At 36.3% G+C, this 19,886-nt stretch overlaps 1 protein-coding gene across 2 annotated transcripts in view; it reads right to left on the bottom strand.

Moving 5' to 3' along the window:
* The window catches only part of LOC150086924 (F-BAR domain only protein 2), a 726,598-nt gene that overhangs the window by 149,470 nt on the left and 557,242 nt on the right, over positions 1-19,886 (bottom strand). For both annotated transcript variants that reach the window (XM_090372823.1, XM_090372824.1), the window contains 2 exons: positions 18,459-18,673; positions 8,242-8,397 (listed from right to left, as the gene is read on the bottom strand). In XM_090372823.1, coding sequence (XP_090228949.1) covers positions 8,242-8,397; positions 18,459-18,673 — 371 coding nt within the window. The remainder of the gene's footprint in view (positions 1-8,241; positions 8,398-18,458; positions 18,674-19,886) is intronic.

Genomic DNA, 19,886 nt, shown 5'->3' with positions numbered 1-19,886 from the left:
ACATGAGCTGGAAAACCAGACCAAATTTTCAATGTATTTTATTCTTAGGTGAAACAGGTAGTTTTATTTTTTTCAAAAACTTCAAAACAGATATTTGGATAGATTCAAAAGATAAAAATCTTCTGAATCTATCCAAATAACCATTTTGAAGTTTTTGTGTAGGTAAGGAAATTTGCCAAATTTATCGTAATTTATCCTTTCCAGTGTCTGTTCACTGGCCACTTTGACATCACTTGCCTGTCAGTTAATAGTTTTGATGCATAACTTCATTCACTGGTTGTTTGAAGTTATTGAATACTACAACAATCAGATACTGAACAAATTTTGGGTTTTCATTATTGCCTAATTTCCAGGTTGTTGTAGTCCAACCAAGCTACAACAACCTGGAAAACTGATTCTTGTAACCAGCTGATATCACAAATTAAATATATTTTAGTCATTCACCAGTGACTTGCTATTTAATATTACTGTGACCTGAAAACTAAAGGCAAATATTCCCAATTTTCTACCAATATGGCAATTTGTAGAATGCCTTAGCCTGTAGTACTAGGAATGTAGCCAAGACATGTTTTTTTTTTGTTTTTTTTTATTTATTATTTATTTTTTTATTAGTATTAGGAGTTGCAAATGAGGCAAGAAAGCAAGCTTACCCAGCACAGCAAAAAACCAACACTTCCCATATCGCATGCCAAGTTCTAACATTTCATCAAGTTCTTCCTTGAATTTATTCAAACTACTCAACTGCACAATGATGGAAGTTTGTTCAAACATGCAACTTAACCAATGGTTGAAAGCAAATTTTCACACATCTATCATGCAATCATCCTACCCCAATTTGAATTTATGCCTCATTTACATGTCTAATCTAAGCAAGACAAAGGATTCCATCGGCACTAAGCTTACTCAAACCAATCAAAATGCTTACACACTCAATCATACATCTCCACACTTGCCCAGTCCCTACATTCTGCAATCTGCAAAACTGAAGTCTTTCTTGGACACAATCTTTCGTTTTTCTCACTAATCTTGTTGTTGTATTCTCTATTCTGCACCTGTTCCAACAGATCCACACTTTTTTTCAAACCTCTATGCAATACTTAAGATGTGGCCTAATTATTGCTTTATATAAAGGGATATTCATCTGCTAATCCCAGCTGGCTGTTGCTGTATATCACTGACAAAACTCTATGAGCTATCGTGGCAACCAGTGAACTTCATATCTCACTGCACAATTATCTTTACAGATTTCAATCACAGATCTTTATCAATCTCAATTACCTTGAGTGCAGGTTGTACATTAAGCTGGGATTACTGCTACATTGACAAATGCAAGTACCTTGCATTTGTCAATGTTAAACTTCAACTGCCATTTCTCATCCTATCTACCTAATTTTCCTAATTAGTAGTAATCCTGTTGCATTAATTGCCATCCTGCCAACCTTTTTATCATCTGCACTTAGACATTAAGACTGATGAGCTTTCTTCAATATCATTAATAAATATTGAAAGCGCCAATAGGCACAGCATTGAACTCCCTGGGGAACTCCAGTAATAACATTACTCCAAGAAGAGCAGTTAGTACTGCTCTTCTTGGAGTAATCTGTCTTCTTCCAATCAAAATTTCCTTCACCAATTTCAGAAACTTGCCTGCAATGCCACAATGCTCCAATATGTTATAGAAGTCTTTTATATGGAACAGTATCAAAAGCTTTTCTGAAATTTAAGTATATGATGTAAAAATTATTTTTTAGCATCAAGTTCCTTTGTTTTTGTATCATAGTCATAGTATCCAATTAGACTGGTCAGACAAGATCACCCCATGAAAAATCAATGCTGGGTGGGACTGCAGTATAATTGCATTCCTGTCTAGATGGCCCTTCATTACATCATTAACCGATGACTACATTGTTTTCCCTTGAACAGAAGTTAACAGGTCTGTAATTACTCATGTCCCTGTTTGATCTCCCTTTGTGAAATGGAGATACACTCACTTATCTCCAGTCCATAGGGAACTCCCCTGAATCCAAAGGGTTTACTTAACTTCTTTGCTGCCTCCCTTAATATAACTAGATAAATCCAGTCTACTCTAGATGCCTTTTTTATTTTAAGCTTCAACAATTTCTCTTCCAATTTCCACTCAGTTATCAAAAAATTATTCAGCTCTCTGTTTGGATTTGATACACATATGGCATCTCCGACCCTCAAAAATTCCTTGTGTGAATATAGATTTAAAATACCTATTCAATTTCTCAGCAAAATCAGCAGGATCATCAACAGATAAACTATTCATATCCAGTGAACCAATGTGATTTGCCCCCTTTTTTCTAGTGTACAAGAAGTAAACATAAGGTAACATAAAAAGTAAACATTTTCATAAGTAAACAAGTCTTTACTGCTTATATTTGCCTAACTAGTTTATATCTACTGTACGTTTCTGTAACATCTAATAATTTATATGTATACTATGCACTTTTCTTCACTGCCATGAGGCTCATCAGTTCATCTGACATCCATTTAGGTCTAATGGATGTCAGATGATAATGTTATTCCTTAATTGGTATCAAAAGCCTAGTAGCTTCTAACATTACTAAACTGAATGCTTCTCTTTTTAAATTTGCTGTTGGTAACAACATTATCAGTTTTTCCCAGGGCATAGAATTTAAAAACTGTCTGAGACCACTGTATTCACATTTCTGAAAACCTAATCCCTTCCTTTTGCTCTCGACAGTAATTGCACCTTTAAATAATTCCTACATTAATACACTGTGATCACTGCTACCTAGCAGGTCTTTTATCTGCAGATTCTTAATGCATGAAGCATCGCTGATGGTAATCATTAAGAATCTCTCTAACATGCTGGTGTAGAAAATATAATTAACAGAAGAGACTGCTTCTACACAGATGGGATATGCTTAAATAAAAAAGGGTGCAAGAATATATGCTGATGCTATCGAGTCAGAGTTGGATGGGCCGGAAAATGGCTAGCTTGGGAGATTCACAGACTAAAAGATTAACAGCAGCCGCAGGCAGAGGTGAAAGTGATTCTTCCACTGCTTCCATTAGAATGAGAACCAGCTTGGAAAGCAAGGTACTGGGGGTTTCAGAGATTGGTAGATTTATCATGGAACAAGTAAATACATGGGCTGGATTAGGGTAACTAAGAGTAAGAACAAGTGCATGTATACTTGCATGTACACCAATGATAGGAGTCTAGTATATAAATTTGAAGTGTTGGTCAAGATATCAAAGGCAGATATTGTTGAGATATCAGAGACATGGTTACACATAGATATAAGCAGTGCAGAATTGGAATATGAGGAGTACAATGTGTACAGAAAGAATAGACAGGATAGGAAGGGAGGAGGGGTTATGTTGCTATTTAAGAAACACACAAAATCTACGGCAGTGCAACCAATTGACATAGATGGACAGTGCAACATTGAGTCAGTTTAGTGTGACATAAGCACTGAGAAAGCAAAAATAAGAGTAGGAGTGTGTTATAGGCCTAATGACTCTGATGATTACAATGAACAATTGTACAGAGAAATAGGGCAGGCCATTAAATCAGAATGTCTTTTAATGGGAGATTTTAACTTCCCCCATTAAATTGAATAGTTATATTTATCACCTTTACTTCCTAGTATCATATATTATGGTAAATATCTAGACGACATCCTTTGTGTTACAGACTCAACTAATATACAAGGAGCATACATACTTTCAATAATATTGCCCTAAATTACAGTTTACCTTAGAAACTAAGAATATGGACAATAGATAATTAAATTTTTAAAATTTTACTCTTACCCGTAACATGAATGACATTCTGTTCAAAATATATAGGAAACCTACTAACGAGGGCATGTTTTTATGTTATGAGAGCTACCATCCCTTCATATATATATATATATATATATATATATATATATATATATATACTGCTGCTCCTTCCCACCTGGCTACGGAGGCGCCATATATATATATATATGGCGCCTCCGTAGCCAGGTGGGAAGGAGCAGCAGTGCATAATCAAGAAGCACACGCTTCTTGATTAGACCAGGGTTCGAGCCCATCACCACCAAATACGGAGGATGCAGAAAGGTCAGGGAATGACCACCGCATATCCCGGAGCAATATGGCCTTAGCTCCTAAAAACCAAAAAACAACAACCTTCATGTATAAAAGATCGATTGTGTTAAATCAATTCCTTACCACATTTAAATATTCCTCATCTGAATTAGCCTTAAACACTGAAATAGAAATAATAAAAACAGATTTCAAAATCATGGCTACCCCTGTCTGTAATTAGACATATCAAAGAACAAGTGGAAAATAGGCTGACCCAAATTTCTCTGAATAACAAGAGTAATAAGAAAAAATATTTTATTTCTGTATCTTTTATTTCTGAACAATGGCATAAACAACTCAATCAACTTTTTAAAAACACAGCATTTCAAATTATTTCTAAACCTACACAGAAATTACAGACTATACTACACAATCATTCTATCCAATATTCTGTCACGTTCATGTAAAGATTGTGACTTGTCCTATCAGGGATCTACAATATGTACTCTGCATACAAGAGTAAAACAACACGGTTTCAGAACATGCTTCATGCTCCAAGGCCTCAGAATTGGCTTTCCATGCTATTAGTGAGGACCATATGTTTTTATTTAATGATGTTAAAATTATTAATGTCCAACATAACTATACAAAATTCTTAATAGCTGAAACACTGGCAATTAAATTAACTCGTAATTTGATTAATGTATGATGCCCTTACCCTATTTCAGATTCCTTGTCTTTTACATGCATGCTCCATGACAGCAAATAATCTCTCAAATATAAATTCAACAATTCATTTTAAGTTTACTATACTTTGATCATGACTAAAATCAAAAAGTCCTGTCCACTTAAGGAAAGTAAATAAGTTCTTAGAATTTTAAGGATATTCGGAAGTTATTTGTATTCATTTTTAATTTATAGACACAAGATCTTCTCCCACTCATTGTCATTCTGATGTAGTTTGGTGATGGAGTTCTCAGACCTTGAATGCTGGGTACATTGCATTGCTAATGGTTTGCCTCTGAGGGTATAATTCATTTTGTTATTTTGATATTCATTTAAATTCAAGGAGAGTGTTAATGAAGAAATGTTCTGTATGCATATATTGAGGTAATTCCTCTCATTATTTTAAAAAAAAAAAAAGATATAAATATGTAAGTTTATATATTTTTTTCAAAGTTTTAGGTTTATACGTCCAACCATAAAAACGTGTTATCTGTCCTGAATATGTATAATAATAATAAAAAAAAAAGAAGAAGCTATTTTTGCAGGTTAAGTTGTGAATGTGAGTGATTTGTTAGGTCATCTGTGTAAACCATGTGGCAACCAAATGAAAGTTTATGATTAGTATTTAAAAAAAAAAAAAAAAAAAAAAAGTGGTGTCCTGGTATCTGTTTTGTTTAGATGGCACCTGCTTATCTATATGATGATGAAAATAAGATGATAAATGTGTGAAATAGTGCTGTGTTAAGTGCTGTATTTCAGTCTGCCCCTAAAATATGTACATATATATATATATATAATGTAATATAAATAAATATAAAGCTATCATTAGAGGCAGCAAATGCAAATTCTCCACATGAAGCCTAATTATATCTGATAATTAAAATAAATCTGATATTTAAAATAAAATAAAAACATCAGCCAGGAACCGCTAAATTATTTATAATTGGCATTATTTTAAAATTACATCGTTTTTATTAATTGGGTTTAATGACTAAATTATACAGGGGATTATCGACTACTTTTTTGTCTTATTACCCTTACTTTCCCTTCCTTGTTTGTTTATTTTATATTATTTTACGTTGTGTTTCGCTCTACCTTTTTGCCGTACTACTGGCTGATGTTTTTATTTTATTTTAAATATCAGATTTATTTTAATTATCAGATATAATTAGGCTTCATGTGGAGGATTTGCATTTGCTGCCTCTAATGATAGCTTTATATTTATTTATTTATTTTTATTACCTTTGCCTAACTTTTATATTACATTATATAATTAGTGGCAGTAGTGGGTTGATATGCTAAATAAGCAGCGCCTGTGCCGCCATCTATTCTTTTCTTTCTATTATATAAGCTGGTTAAGCTTACACTATGTCAGTGGTGTGGCTCTGATCTAGAGTGCTGTCTGTTCTATAGATTATTTCTCGCTGCATAAGGACCACCGCCATGCAAATCCTCTGCATTGGTTGATCTATCGGAGAATGGTAGGGTGGTTTGGTTCTTCGATATTTCCGCCTTTGCGATGATTTGTATGACGATTGAAATGCAGCGATTCCATGACCATTATTGGCCTCGTGGTCCTCTGTCGATATGGGGCATGATGGTCAGTCTATCATTTGGATATTTTAATTTTTTGTAGTTTCTTTAACCCCCTTTTTGATGATATTTCACGTCTTTTGGAACTGGTACCTTCTGGGGAGGAACCGCTAAATTATTTATAATTGGCATTATTTTAAAATTACATCGTTTTTATTAATTGGGTTTAATGACTAAATTATACAGGGGATTATCGACTACTTTTTCGTCTTATTACCCTTACTTTCCCTTCCCTGTTTGTTTATTTTATATTATTTTACGTTGTGTTTCGCTCTACCTTTTTGCCGTACTACTGGCTGATGTTTTTATTTTATTTTAAATATCAGATTTATTTTAATTATCAGATACACATATATATATATATATATATAGATATGACAGGTGTGCAACTGGGCTGAGTGCATGTAGAGTGTGTGTTGTTCTAACAGGTCCCCCAAATTGGACTGCAGTTTAATATAAACTGCATATATATATATATAGGTGTGCACCTGGGTTGAGTGCATGTAGACTGTATGTTGTTCTAACAGGTCCCCCAAATTGGACTGCAGTGGGGGAAACCTGCCAGAACCCCCCCCCCCCCGCCTTGCCTGCTGATGTCATGTCCCATTTCGAAGCATGACATGGGATTTTCTGACAGCTTCAGCTAGTATGGGATTATTAACAGAGAAGAACTGCATGTCCACACTGTGATCTTCCTCCCATCCAGGTGCTCTGTCTATTTTTTTTTGGTAGTTGTTGGCGCATCGGCTTCTGTGGCCATAATGCACCTCCCAAGGTTTTTGCAGTACTTTGATCCATGCCCGAGGCGGGATTCGAACCCGCGATCTTTGGGTTGCCAGGCAGGCACTTTACCCACCCGTCTAGCCCGGTCAGCTGTCTCTATGACTTTAATCCCCTACAATCCCTGTCTCCTTTTCCCACCTCCCATCCCGACCTTTTCGTCTGGTGAGCTCTGCCATCACAAATATTTTCCTACTTACCTGATCGACACAGCAGTACCCAAAACCAGTAACCTCCAGAAAACCTACGAGGAAAAGATCAGGAGGTACACAGACCTAAGACAGGAAGTCAAAGAAATGTGCCATATGGAGCAAGTAACGACCATCCCAATCACCATGTCAACTACTGCATGGTGCCAAAGAGCCTGTATAAGAACCTAGCAGTAATGGGCCTCCCAGAGAACATTTTTTTTTTTTTTTTATGAGAACCCCAAACACGAAAGGTATCAAAACCTATAGTACTTAGTACCGTGCATGGGTTGAAGGAGAAGTATGGGGAGAGGGGAGGGGATGCCGAAACTTTGCTCTAGAGACTAAACATGGGTTTCACCACTTCAAGTCTCCAATAAGCAAAGTGGTGGTATTTCACCGGTTTTACATGGAACTCCAGAAAGCCATGATTCTGAACACTTGTAAGATTATAAGAGTTCATCAACCAAGACACCAACCACCCCCATGCACTTGGTACCAATATCTCATGGGGCAGAAAAAATACCATAAAAAGGAGGGGGGGGGCAAAAAGTTTTATAATAATGATAACAATTTGTTTATTTTTTATGATCTTTTTGATTTTTAAAAATAAACAAAAAAGCAAATCACTTATTTTACTTGATACCATGTTACCTGCAGCTAACTTTTAATCCAAAGCCTGTAAATCTTTTTTTTTCCCTATATAAAAAATTCTGCTTCTTTTATAGGCATAAACAGAAGTATATGACATGGAAGTTTCAGGACCTCGTGTAGGTGATTTGAAAGGTGTCATTTTTGACATATTTTGCATAAACAATATGAAACAGTAATACTACTTAGATCTATAACTCATTGTAGCAGATAAAATACAGCTAAATTTACCTACATTGAAATAAGCTGTTTATTTGGAAGGACGTTTTCTAGTTTCACTGCCTGTGAAACCTTGAAAATAAGTGGAGCAGGGGACGGGTTATTCGCTAGCACGCCAACTATTCCAGCTGGAAAGGATACTTTCATATCTCCAATTAGCCGCACTTGGCATCTGCAGCAAATAAAAAATAGAAACCATTATTTTTCAATTCAAAATATGTCACATTAAGTAAACCTAACAATTCCATTAATTCCTTTAAGAATAATACAACAGAACATAAGCAACTAAAGTCAATGGAGGTGTCAAATTCTGTATTTGTATATTTGTAAAAAAGTGGTATGGTGAACTCCTCTGGGCAAAACCCAAAAAGACCAGATTTGCAGAGATGAAAGCTGGACAAAACAGATGATGAAAAAAATTGGGAAAAATTCTGATGATGATGATGAAAAATAAGGATAAACTTCACCTCAAAGGTAAAAGGTCTGTACATTACTGTGACCTGTTCATAAAAGCCAGGGATGATGTAATACACTATCCCTTGAAAAATATTTGGACACCCCTGTTTTCAGGGTCCAGTGCAGTTATCTTGATAAATGACCTAAGACTTGTATACAAGAAGGTGAAGGTTATTAAAGAAATCAAGTTATTCATCATTGAGCAGTGGGTAGCTCGGATATCTACTGCTCATTAATCACCAGTTTGAGATTAGCAGTTCTTTCTCCATCTAGCATTTTACACATACACACACAGTTTATTTCAGCAGTGTTGAAAATAACAGGTGTATACAACACTATAGTTTTAAATTTACAATTTTCATTTTCAGAAAATTATTATATTTAATGAGTATTGCAATTCAATAGGAAAAGGTCAAGCAATGGTATACAATAAGCAGAATTTTACAAAACAAGAATTTTTTTTTTTTTTAAATAAAAAGAAACAGGTGAGCCTTCAGAAGCACATAACTGTATTTGTTAAGAATCAGGATGCCACAGCCTACTGACAAATTAAATGTTTTGTTTTTTTTTTTAATTTGTGAAGATTTATTTCAGTTCAGATAGTGCCAGCCAGTAATCAAGTGTTCACCTTTCCAGCATTTGAAATATCACAAAGGGCATAGTATAAACTTAGTGGCCACTGTATTACGTACACTTACCCCTTTCATGAAAAGGAGTGCTCTTTCGGTAACAGTATCACAGTTTGTACCACACAATCTAAAGCAGGGGGGACAGATATGTAAGATACTGTATCTGTGCAATTTGGTGTGAGAATGGGCAGGATTACTTAAGTTACTGTAAGCATGGTGCAGTTGTTAATATACTGCTAACCAGATACACTCGTATAAGTATCTTGGAAACTATAACTCTGCTGGGATTTCATGCCTGACTGTCTCAGGTGTATCAAGATTCATTCAATAAACAAGAAAATACAACAAACAGCAATCCTGTGGTCAGAGCCATGTCAGTCTCCCCTGATGAGAGGCCAATGGCTTACTTGCACAAGGCCATTCTTTTGCAGGGTTACCTGCAATTTGATTACCTATCAGGGTTACCTGCAAAAAGAGTAACTAAACTGTAGAAACCATTATTTTTCAATTGAACTTCCTTGCAGTATGTGACCAATACTAAAAGTTATTTATATTATAAAAAACAAGTAAATATAAAAAAGTAAAATACCTCTATAAAATTAAATCAATCATTCTCTTGAAAAAAATTTTTAAGCAGAAATTTCTGTTATAAAGAAATATGACCTTTCCAACAATGAAAAATACTGTAAATTCAGAAATATAGTAAAAGATAGGAAATAAATTAGAAGTGGAATGAATAAATTTTCTAACATTTTAAGCAATTAATTTATCAATACATACATATTAAGAAATCACTACACTTTTAAGAATTATGTTGTAAAATATTTGGTTATTTTTTGTTGTACATTGGATTCTACTGTTTTGCCACATTTTCTTCCCACAGAATGCCTCCACGCAAAGTTTCAAATGCTGCCAACATTTCTTGTTTGGAAGGTTTAATATTGAACTCATTTTCATCAAACTCATAGCCAATATTGTTACTAGTTCTTTAAATTCACTTCAAAACGATGGAGTCGCTCGGATATTCAGCTACTATGGCATCGTTAACAACTCGTAAAAATTCGTAAAGAATAATTTCTCCACTGATCAAACCTCGCTTGGAACTCTTCCCAAGATTTATCAATGTCTTGTAGTAGTTCATCCCTCTCATCACTGTTAATTAGCATTTCAGCAAAACCTGCTTTTGCAAAACAATTCTTAATTGTTGTTTCTGTCATATCTTGACTCCACACTTTTGCCAACTCTGATAAGCACATCTACAAATCTATAGGTTGGTTGGTTTCTATTCTCAGTATAATTTTTTTCAGTATGCACCTTTAGTAGTGCATTTTCAAATTCTTGATAATGCCTTGGTCCATTGGCTGCACTTTAGATGAGGTATTCGGAGGGAAGAAAACAAGCTTCCACTTGTAAGTTTCAAAATTACCGAGTGAAGGATGGCAGGGCACTTGCAATCAACGCAATTTTTCTGTTTTCTTTCATCATCTTTCTATTAAAATTTAAAATCCACTTCTCAAAAATTTCACTTGTCATCCAAGATTTTTTGTTATAGTTGAAGTCTAATTCTAATGACTTTATTCCTTTGAAACATCGGGGTTGTTTACTTTTGCCCATTACCAAAAAGCTTGTTTTTCATTGCCAGCCATATTTGCACCAACCAAAACTGTAATTGTCTCCTTACTATTTTTACCACCTAAACATTTATCACCTTTAAAAGTTGGCACCTCCATTGCCAGGTGGGCAGGAGCAGCAGTGCGTAGCACATGCTTCTTGATTAGACCGGGGTTCAAGCCCGTGCCCACCAAATACGGAGGATGCGGAAAGGTCAGGGAATGACCACCGCATATCCCCGGAGCAATATGGCCTTAGTTGCTAATGCTCCTAAAAACCAAATAACAAACAAACAAAACTTTAAAAGTCAGTTTCTCGTTCAGAAAACATTAAAAAAATAGACATGTTTCATCAATGTTTAATGTCTTTTTGTTCGTAGTCGTCCATAATTTTTTTCAACTGTTTCTTTCCAATGGGTATAGCCTTTATTGATTGGAAATCCACTTTCTTCACAAATTACTTTTTCAAGTAAGCCATGGTGCTCTTTAAATTTCTCCAGCTAACCAGAACTGGCTTGGAAGGTTTTATGCCACAGAAAATATGCATACTCCATAGCCTTTTCTTTTATTAATGGCCCTGATATCGGCAAGTTTTTGTCTTGAATCAAGTTCATCCTCTTAAAAATTGCTTCATCTACATCTTCACACAGGCATAATTTCACATGCTTCCAACTACATCTCGTTTCCTCAAACAGTTTGAAAATAGGCACAATTTTTCAGCATTGTTCACACACTACTGGCAGGAATAACAAATTTTAAAGCAATTTCTTTTTATTTTTTTAATGCCCTGATCTACATTACACTTCCACTTTTTCACACTACACTCAAGGATTTCCTCTTAGACACTGTAAGATTACTTGCTTTCTCATCTTATCCAGGGGCTCACACCTGGTGAGTATGGGCTTCGCATACCCGGGGTCCTGAGCTGGATATCATCATTCTTCTCTTTCTTGGTGACTCCCTTCTACTTCTGCGACTCTCTCTCTCTCTCTCTCTCTCTCTCTCTCTCTCTCTCTCTCTCTCTCCCCCCCCTCAGGATAACTCAATTTTTTTTGGCTGGTGCAGCATAAGACTCAGGTTTCCTAGCACGATATGGCTAATAATAATAATAAGGTCGCGACTACATACCAAGTGTTTGGAACGATTCCTGGATATTCAGGTCACTGAACAGTGAATAGCAGACCAAAGAAGGACCATCGTCACAAACAACCTAATAGCTCCTACCACCTTGGAAAAAATCAAGCAGGATGTGAGCGATCAACTACAAAGAACAGAGAATATGGTCAATATGGAACCAGAGGAGGAGGAACAGCATACTACAGAACCAGAGGAGGAAACGCAAGAAGAAATACAACCCAGTGTAGCTGATGTGGAAAGAGATGAAGTCGTGATATCCAGAATAGAAGGCGAGTGGAAGAAAGCCCTAACAGAATTCGAAGGACACATTATCTTGACAACAATGGTGCAATGCTGGAGGCTATCCACACAGCAGTATACTGTGCTGCCATAGCAGCCACTAGGATTAATGGAAAAGGAATGAGACCAGCAGCAGAAGAACCAAAAACAGAAGGAACCGCCAGCTTGGGAAATTAGACTTCAGCAGAAGATAGAAGAATTAAGAATCAAGATAGGTCAGTTGACCCAGTACCAACAGGGTAATAGAAGTATTGATTGGAAAGGTGAAGAGCATCCTCAAGAGAGACACAGCATCCACAGCAAACAGGAGACCAGAAATCACGAACTCAGCAAGAGTTCGTGATTTCGTTGCACTCAGCAAGAGACTACGTCGATACAAAGAGAGCTCCCAGAGGAAAATAAACAACCAAATCTTTGACAAGGACCAAAGAGCCTTCTACAGGAAACCAGGAGAAGATGAGAAAGCAGGAAACGAACCACCCGAGAAGAAGATGATCAAGAAGATCTAGGGAAATATCTGGAGCAGTGAAGCAAGACATAAAACCCAAGCCCCTGGATAGAAGTAGAATGGAAGAAAACCAAGGACAAGAGATAAGAGAGTGAGAGATTAGAGAAGAAGTAAAACAGTCGATCAGTAACACCCACAACTGGCAAACCCCAGGAATTGATTACATCCACAACTACTGCTGCAAGAAGCTCACTTGCACACACAAGCACCTAGCAGAGCAGTTCACTCGAATGATATGGCACCTGGAGACAATTCCTAAGTTTCTCACTGAAGGAGTCACATATCTGAAGCCTAAAGATGAAGATACAAGAAACCCTGCGAAATATAAGCCAAGTACCTGCCTCCCAGCGATGTACAAGATCCTGACCAGCTGCATAACCAAGAAGATATCAGATCACTTAGAGAGTCAGAACATAATGGCCGAACATCAGAAAGGATGCAAGCGGAGGAGCAAAGGATGCAAGGAGCAATTAACCATAGATGCTGCAGTATTCGAGCAAGCCTACAAGAAGCACCACAACCTATACATGGCCTACGTTGATTACCGCAAGGCCTTCGACTCTGTACCTCATAGCTGGCTAATAGAGACCCTGAAGATCTACAGGTTCAATCTGATTGTGACAAACGTCCTAGGAGCAACAATGGCGAAATGGAGTACCACCATTAAGGTCAAAAACTTTGCAACCAGACCAATTCCCATCAGAAGAGGAATCTTTCAGGGAGATGCTCAGAGCCCACTATGGTTCTGTCTAGCACTCAACCCACCATGCTTAACGGTAGCAAGTATGGATATAACCTCAAAGAAGGAAGAAAGAATCTGTACACCCTCACCCACCTGATATACATGAAAGATATCAAGCTCTATGCAACTGAGAAGCAACTCCAGCAACTACTCCGGATCACCGAAGAATTCAGCAAGGACATCAGGATGGAATTTGGTCTAAACAAAAGCAAGACCCATGCACTGAACTTCACTGCACCAGGGAAATTTAGTTAGCCGAAACTACCAGCTGCTAACTGGTAAAGAGATCGAAGCTAGACAGAAGGAGAGACCTACAAATACCTAGTGATGATGCATATCAGCAGTTAAAGCACAAGGAAATCAAGAAATGCCTAACCAAAAAATATCATCAGAGACTCAGAAGCCTGCTGAAAGCAAAATTGAACACAGTTAAAGCCATAAACGCCTATGCAGCTCCAATACTAACATACTCCTTTGGGGTCACAGATTGGACTAACACCGAGCTAGAGGATATCATGCGAAAGACAATGACAATGTTGATCAGAGGGTGGATTTATTGAGGGGAAACTTTGTATGACCAATTTGATTAGCTATAATGACTCAGTTCACAAAGGAAAAAATAATTTTAACATCGTACATTTACAGTTCAGCAAAGCTTTTGACATTTTTTCACACGAAAGACTGCTGTACAAACTGGAACAGTGTGGCAAAAGGGCAAGTTACTGCTATGAATACAGCGACAGGGAAGAAGCAAAAGACAGAGGGTGGTTATTAACGGGCACTGCTCTTCTCGGAGTAATGTTATTACCAGTGTTCCTCAGGGTTCACTGCTGGGAGCCCCTTACTGTTTTCAATACAGGACTCCCCGACTTACGTAACACTCGACTTTACGCAAGTTTTTGCCAGCCGGTGCAAACCTAAAAAAATTGTGGAAACGTATTTTGCATCCTGTATTGTGGTATTGTGAAAATATCATAATGTGAACCCAATAACACATTATTTTATTTATTTATTTATTTATTTATTTTTTTGTAATTCATTCCATGACCTTGGAAGTTGAAAATTTCGCTATATTACTAAGCTATTTATCTCTCTAAAAGGTCATATTTATAATGGAAACTTCATTACCCTTTCATCCTTATCATATGTTCCATTACAACTTATAAGAATAAATTTTGAATGCCTTTGTGATATTTTTCTAAAGCACGTTTCTGGAGGTCACGACCATAAAACAATAAAAACAATTTGCACTTTCCGGCTTCTTAGGCTTTTTTATTAGTGCATCTAATTATAAATGGGTAGTAAACTTGATCTTATTGCATTTTCAATAATACAGATAACTGCTATTGTGTGGGTTTTTACACTATTATGGTGAAACTTGTTCCCCTTCAATCATATAAAAACAAATTTTCAGAAACTTCTCTTCATTCCTATTTATGTATTACAATGATGAAGGGAAAGTGCAAGTGGTGGCAGTGCCAGGAAATGAAACAAAAATTGATTTAGAAATGAAGATGAAAATGATTAAGAAGCATGATGCAGGACAAAGTTTGTCATCTATTGCAAGGGAATTAGGTCTCACTGCTTCAACAGTGAATACTATTTTAAATGACAGTGCACACATAAAAGAACATGTCAAAGGATTAATGCATTTAAAATCAACAGTGATCACAAAACAGCGTTCAGGTGCTATATCAAAGATGGAATAGCTGTTAATAATATGGATGGAAAATCAGATTCAGAAGCGAGTGCACCTGAGTCTAATGACCATTCAAGCAAAAGCAACAAGTAGTTATAAAGATATTAAGGATAAGTACAGCGAACCCCAACCCAAGTTCGTGGCAAGCAATGGGTGGTTTTTTTTTTTTTTTTTTTTTTATGAAAACCCCAAACATGAAAGGTATCAAAACCTATAGTACTTAGTACCATGCATGGGTTGAAGGAGAAGTATGGGGGGGGGGGATGCCGGAAACTTTGCTCTAGAGACTAAACATGGGTTTCACCACTTCAAGCCTCCAATAAGCAAAGTGGTGGTATTTCACCGGTTGATGAAAGTCATCTACCACCTGCATAGGTTCAAGCATTGCGCTGGTTTCCACAACGTTAAAGTATGCAGTGAAGTAACCAGTGCCAATTCTGCAGCTGCAGAGAAATTTGATGATGAATTAGAAAAAAATTATTAATGAAGACGGCTATTCAGCGCAGCAAATTTTTAATGTTGACGAGACTCTGCACTGGAAAAAAATGCCGGATCGAACATACATTGCCAAAAAGGAAAAGACAATGACAGGTTTCAAGGCTTTAAAAGATAGGGCCACGCTCTTGCTTGTGGCTAATGCAGCGGGAGATTACAGATTAATACCACTGCACCACACCATCTTAAATATTAATAAGGCCTGGGCTGAAATTACCAAAAGTTGTTTAAATGGCGCATGGAAGAAAATATGCCCATGGCACGTAAAAGGCTTCGAAGGATTTGAAAAAGGCAAATCATGTGAAGAGGTTACAGATAAGATTGTAAAGGTTGCAGAACTACTTCAGTTGGAGGTTGATGCCAAAGATGTGGAGGAATTGCCAAAGTTGCCTCTATGCCAAAGACATAGAGGAAGAAGAGAAGGAATTATCTAACAAAGAACTTATTGACTTGCAAGCAGTGATAATGAAAGAAGAAAATGCTGACGAAGCTCAAGATGAACCAAATGAAGAGCCAAGACACTTCATATCAGAGAGAGAGAGAGAGAGAGAGAGAGAGAGAGAGAGAGAGAGAGAGAGAGAGAGAGAGAGAGAGAAAGAGAAAGAGAGAGAGAGAGAGAGATAGCAATAGCATTTTGTGAAATTGCATTGGCAATGGCGAGATTTGAGAAGATGGATACTGACAGCAAACGATTCTTAAAAGTTAACAGGGGGTGAATGATATGCTTGCTTGTTACAAAGAAATCTAAGATGAAAAGAAAAAAGCTACCGTCCAGTCATCCATTAATATGTTCTTTCATAAGGTTGAGCGGCCGACTCCTTCTAAATCTCCGCAGCCCTCAACCTCTGCAGTGGCGTACTTATCAGCTGAAGACGTCGATTCTAGCAATGATGCTTGAGAGGTAAAACTTACTGACGTTATGCCTGTCTCCTCTCTTTTTTTGTAATTTTATAATTTTGAAATTATTTTAAATTGCACACTTTTCTAATTTTTCCTGCTCATGAGATAAAAAATTGAATAAATACAATCAATAATTCTATTTACATGTTCGTTGAAGATTTCTTTTTTGATTCAATCAATTCAGTGAGCGCAGTTGCGAGTACTGCACAAGCATGGGAGAAATTCCAACTCACGTAGCATTCCGTGGAATGCAACCCTTACGTAAGTCGGGGAGTTCCTGCATTTATTAACAATATTGATGAAGGAATATCAAGCTTATTTTTCTAAGTTTGCAGATGACACAAAAGATTACAGGGTAGTTAATGACAGGAATCAAGGAGTACCACTGCAACGAGACCTAAAAAAAAAATAGGTAGGTGGGTTGAGAAGTGGCAGTGTATGAGCAGCAGTAATCCTAATGTATTATAACAATTGGTTGGTACCATGCTCAAGGCAGTGGAGAATAAAATACACCTAGGAATGAAGTTCTCTGAGCAGTGCACACAAGCTGCTAAGGCAGTTCATGGGGTTCTGTCAATAATATACAGGAATTTGGCCAGTAGGGACAGGGAAGTGATTAATCCATTGCATAAAGAAGTGGTTAGGCCACACCTTGAGTACTGCATACAGGTCTGGAAGCCTCAAGAAGAATGTGGAACTGCTGGATAAGGTACAGAAAAGAGCATGAGGATATGCATCATCAAACATTCCTTAACTACTATTAGACTTTTGTTTGTGATTAATCAATGAAGAAGCATGTGAAGCTTCATTCAAAGTGACAAATCCAGCATGTTTGAAATAGTTGGCAATTACCTTTTTTTGAAACCCATTTCCATGCTAATGCCTGCAGCATGTCCATTTCACAGAGTGATTTGCTTTCATGACATAGAAGGATTTTATTTAATAGCATTCTTTACTTGTCCAACTCACACAGTGCCAACTGGATTGTCATATCATATATAAATCATACACAGTCCAGACAGGAAATCTTACAGGAAGTGACATATGATTTATTGTCTTCCTGTTTTTTTTTTCATTAGCATACAATAAAAACTCTTTACCCTGTTTTTAGCGCGTGCGCTCTCTCTCTCTCTCTCTCTCTCTCCAGTGACGTCTCTTTCCTTTTTTTATCTGATTTGTAGTACTGTTAGATATTTGCTTATAATTTTTCATACATGGCAGCATCCCATGTTACCTTCTTTAGCTATATAAGGTCTGTCAACCCTCTTGAGATCTATTTTGGCAACGCCCTCCTGTGATATTTTGCCACAGGAACTAGTGTTGTATATGTGTTTATATTATATGTTGCAGTTAGTGCTTAAAAAAAAAAAAAAAAAAAAAAAAAAAAACTAATATAACACATTGCATTAAATTTTATTTACACAGATGTTGAAAAATGGTCAAAGGAAACACTATGCATATAGAAATGTAATGAATCTTGGTCTCCTACACAAAGTTTTTCTGTAAGTGGATGAAAAAGACAAAAGCACATGTCAAAATAACTGAATGACAAGGCACACTGGTCTAATTGTGAGTATTTTAATTGCAGTGAATAAACTGCAATTAAAATACTCACTGACTTACACAAGTGACTGAGCAATATGCACAGCAAGAAATTTGGTTGTGAGTATAGTTTTTGTAGTGATTTAGTGAACCTTAACTTACTTATCTATTTTTCTCAAGTGTGTAATTATCAATATTAAAATTAGATCATATCACAAAGACAGAAATTACATCACCTTGTCTCATCTGTTCCCCTAAAATAAGCATTAACAACTTCCTGAAATGCCACAGCTAATGGAATTGTGTCACACATGCCAATGGTAAGAGGTGATGGTCCTCGGGAAGACCCAACAGGCATAGAGGTAGTTTTAAAATCATTTGTTAAACTTCCAATACTTTCTGTCCTAGTCATGGCTGCAGGAAGAGGAGACATACGTCCACGAGTTGATCCCTAAAATGGCAATAACAATGTTCAATATTTAGAGAAAGCATACCCAGCAACTCTAAATTTAACCGATGTGGGGGGGAGGGGGAAGATTTCCAAAATATTACCTATAAAACAGAAGACCCCAATTGCTTGGAAAATACATTTTTGTAGGAATAAATACCACTGAAGGCATGAAAAAACATTTGGCACAGGAAAAAAACATTTCCTACTACAATTCTGAGGAAACTCAATTATTAATTAGTCTTTATTGAAAAATTAACACAGTTCTCATTATTATAAAATATTCAAACCTCCTTTTCTTTAATGTGTGGTTGAAAGTTATATCAATCCAGAATTTCTAATCTTGAATTCATACAAAAACATTACACTCTATCACATTGTTTTATCACATTTTCAGCAGAAGAAATTCAATGAAAATTTAGACTTTTCTTATTTTTTAACGAATACACAAATTAAAAAAGTATTAGAACCTATAAAAGTATCAAAACCTGTGACGCTTGGTACCATACATGGACTGAAGGCTGAGAAGACAGAAGATACTTATTGACATCAGACTTGAATTTCTATAGATCATAATATTCAAGAAATAAAGAAAGAAGGTTATTTTAGTGCAGAGGTAAATGAGGAAGAGAAAAAGTTAGATCTGTGAGTTTGGAGATGAAGAACAAACAACTGATGTTCACTGGTTGCAGCACCAGTTTTAACTAGTTTGGAAGATAGCAAGGAGATTGCAGATGCAACTTCGGAGTAGTGACCATAGAAGTATCCACAGCAATGGCATCTAGCAAAAACTGTATATCTGAGAAAGATACTGTAACAGACTGCTGTTACAGTATTTCTGAATACTGTAGCACCACCACACAGAAAACAATATTCCACATAAGGTGTAATTGAGATTTGTAGAGTATTTAGAAGTAAATAAACTCAATTTTTTTGATGGAGAGCAGCAATATTTCAGATATGCTTATGCTAAGAGAGATTAGAGTAAAGGCAATACCAAATAGAGATGTGATCTTATATAAAAATTCCAGTGTCATTGATGAAGGGAATTGTGGAGCTGTTTTTTTTTTTTTTTTGTAATAAATAATACAGAGCTGAGTTTTAGGACTGAAGTTTACTAAGTTTTCTTTGTCCCACTGTAGCACAGCACTTAAGGAATTCCTGCCAATAGGATTTCCAAACAATGGAAGAAATTCATTAATATACAAAAGGAAAA

Source organism: Mastigoproctus giganteus, chromosome 4 (assembly GCF_048544385.1).
Source record: "Mastigoproctus giganteus isolate SK-2022 chromosome 4, ASM4854438v1, whole genome shotgun sequence".
Classification (NCBI taxonomy): domain Eukaryota; kingdom Metazoa; phylum Arthropoda; class Arachnida; order Uropygi; family Thelyphonidae; genus Mastigoproctus; species Mastigoproctus giganteus.
Note: the sequence above shows the minus strand (reverse complement) of the source record. Positions and strands in the feature narration are given on the sequence as shown.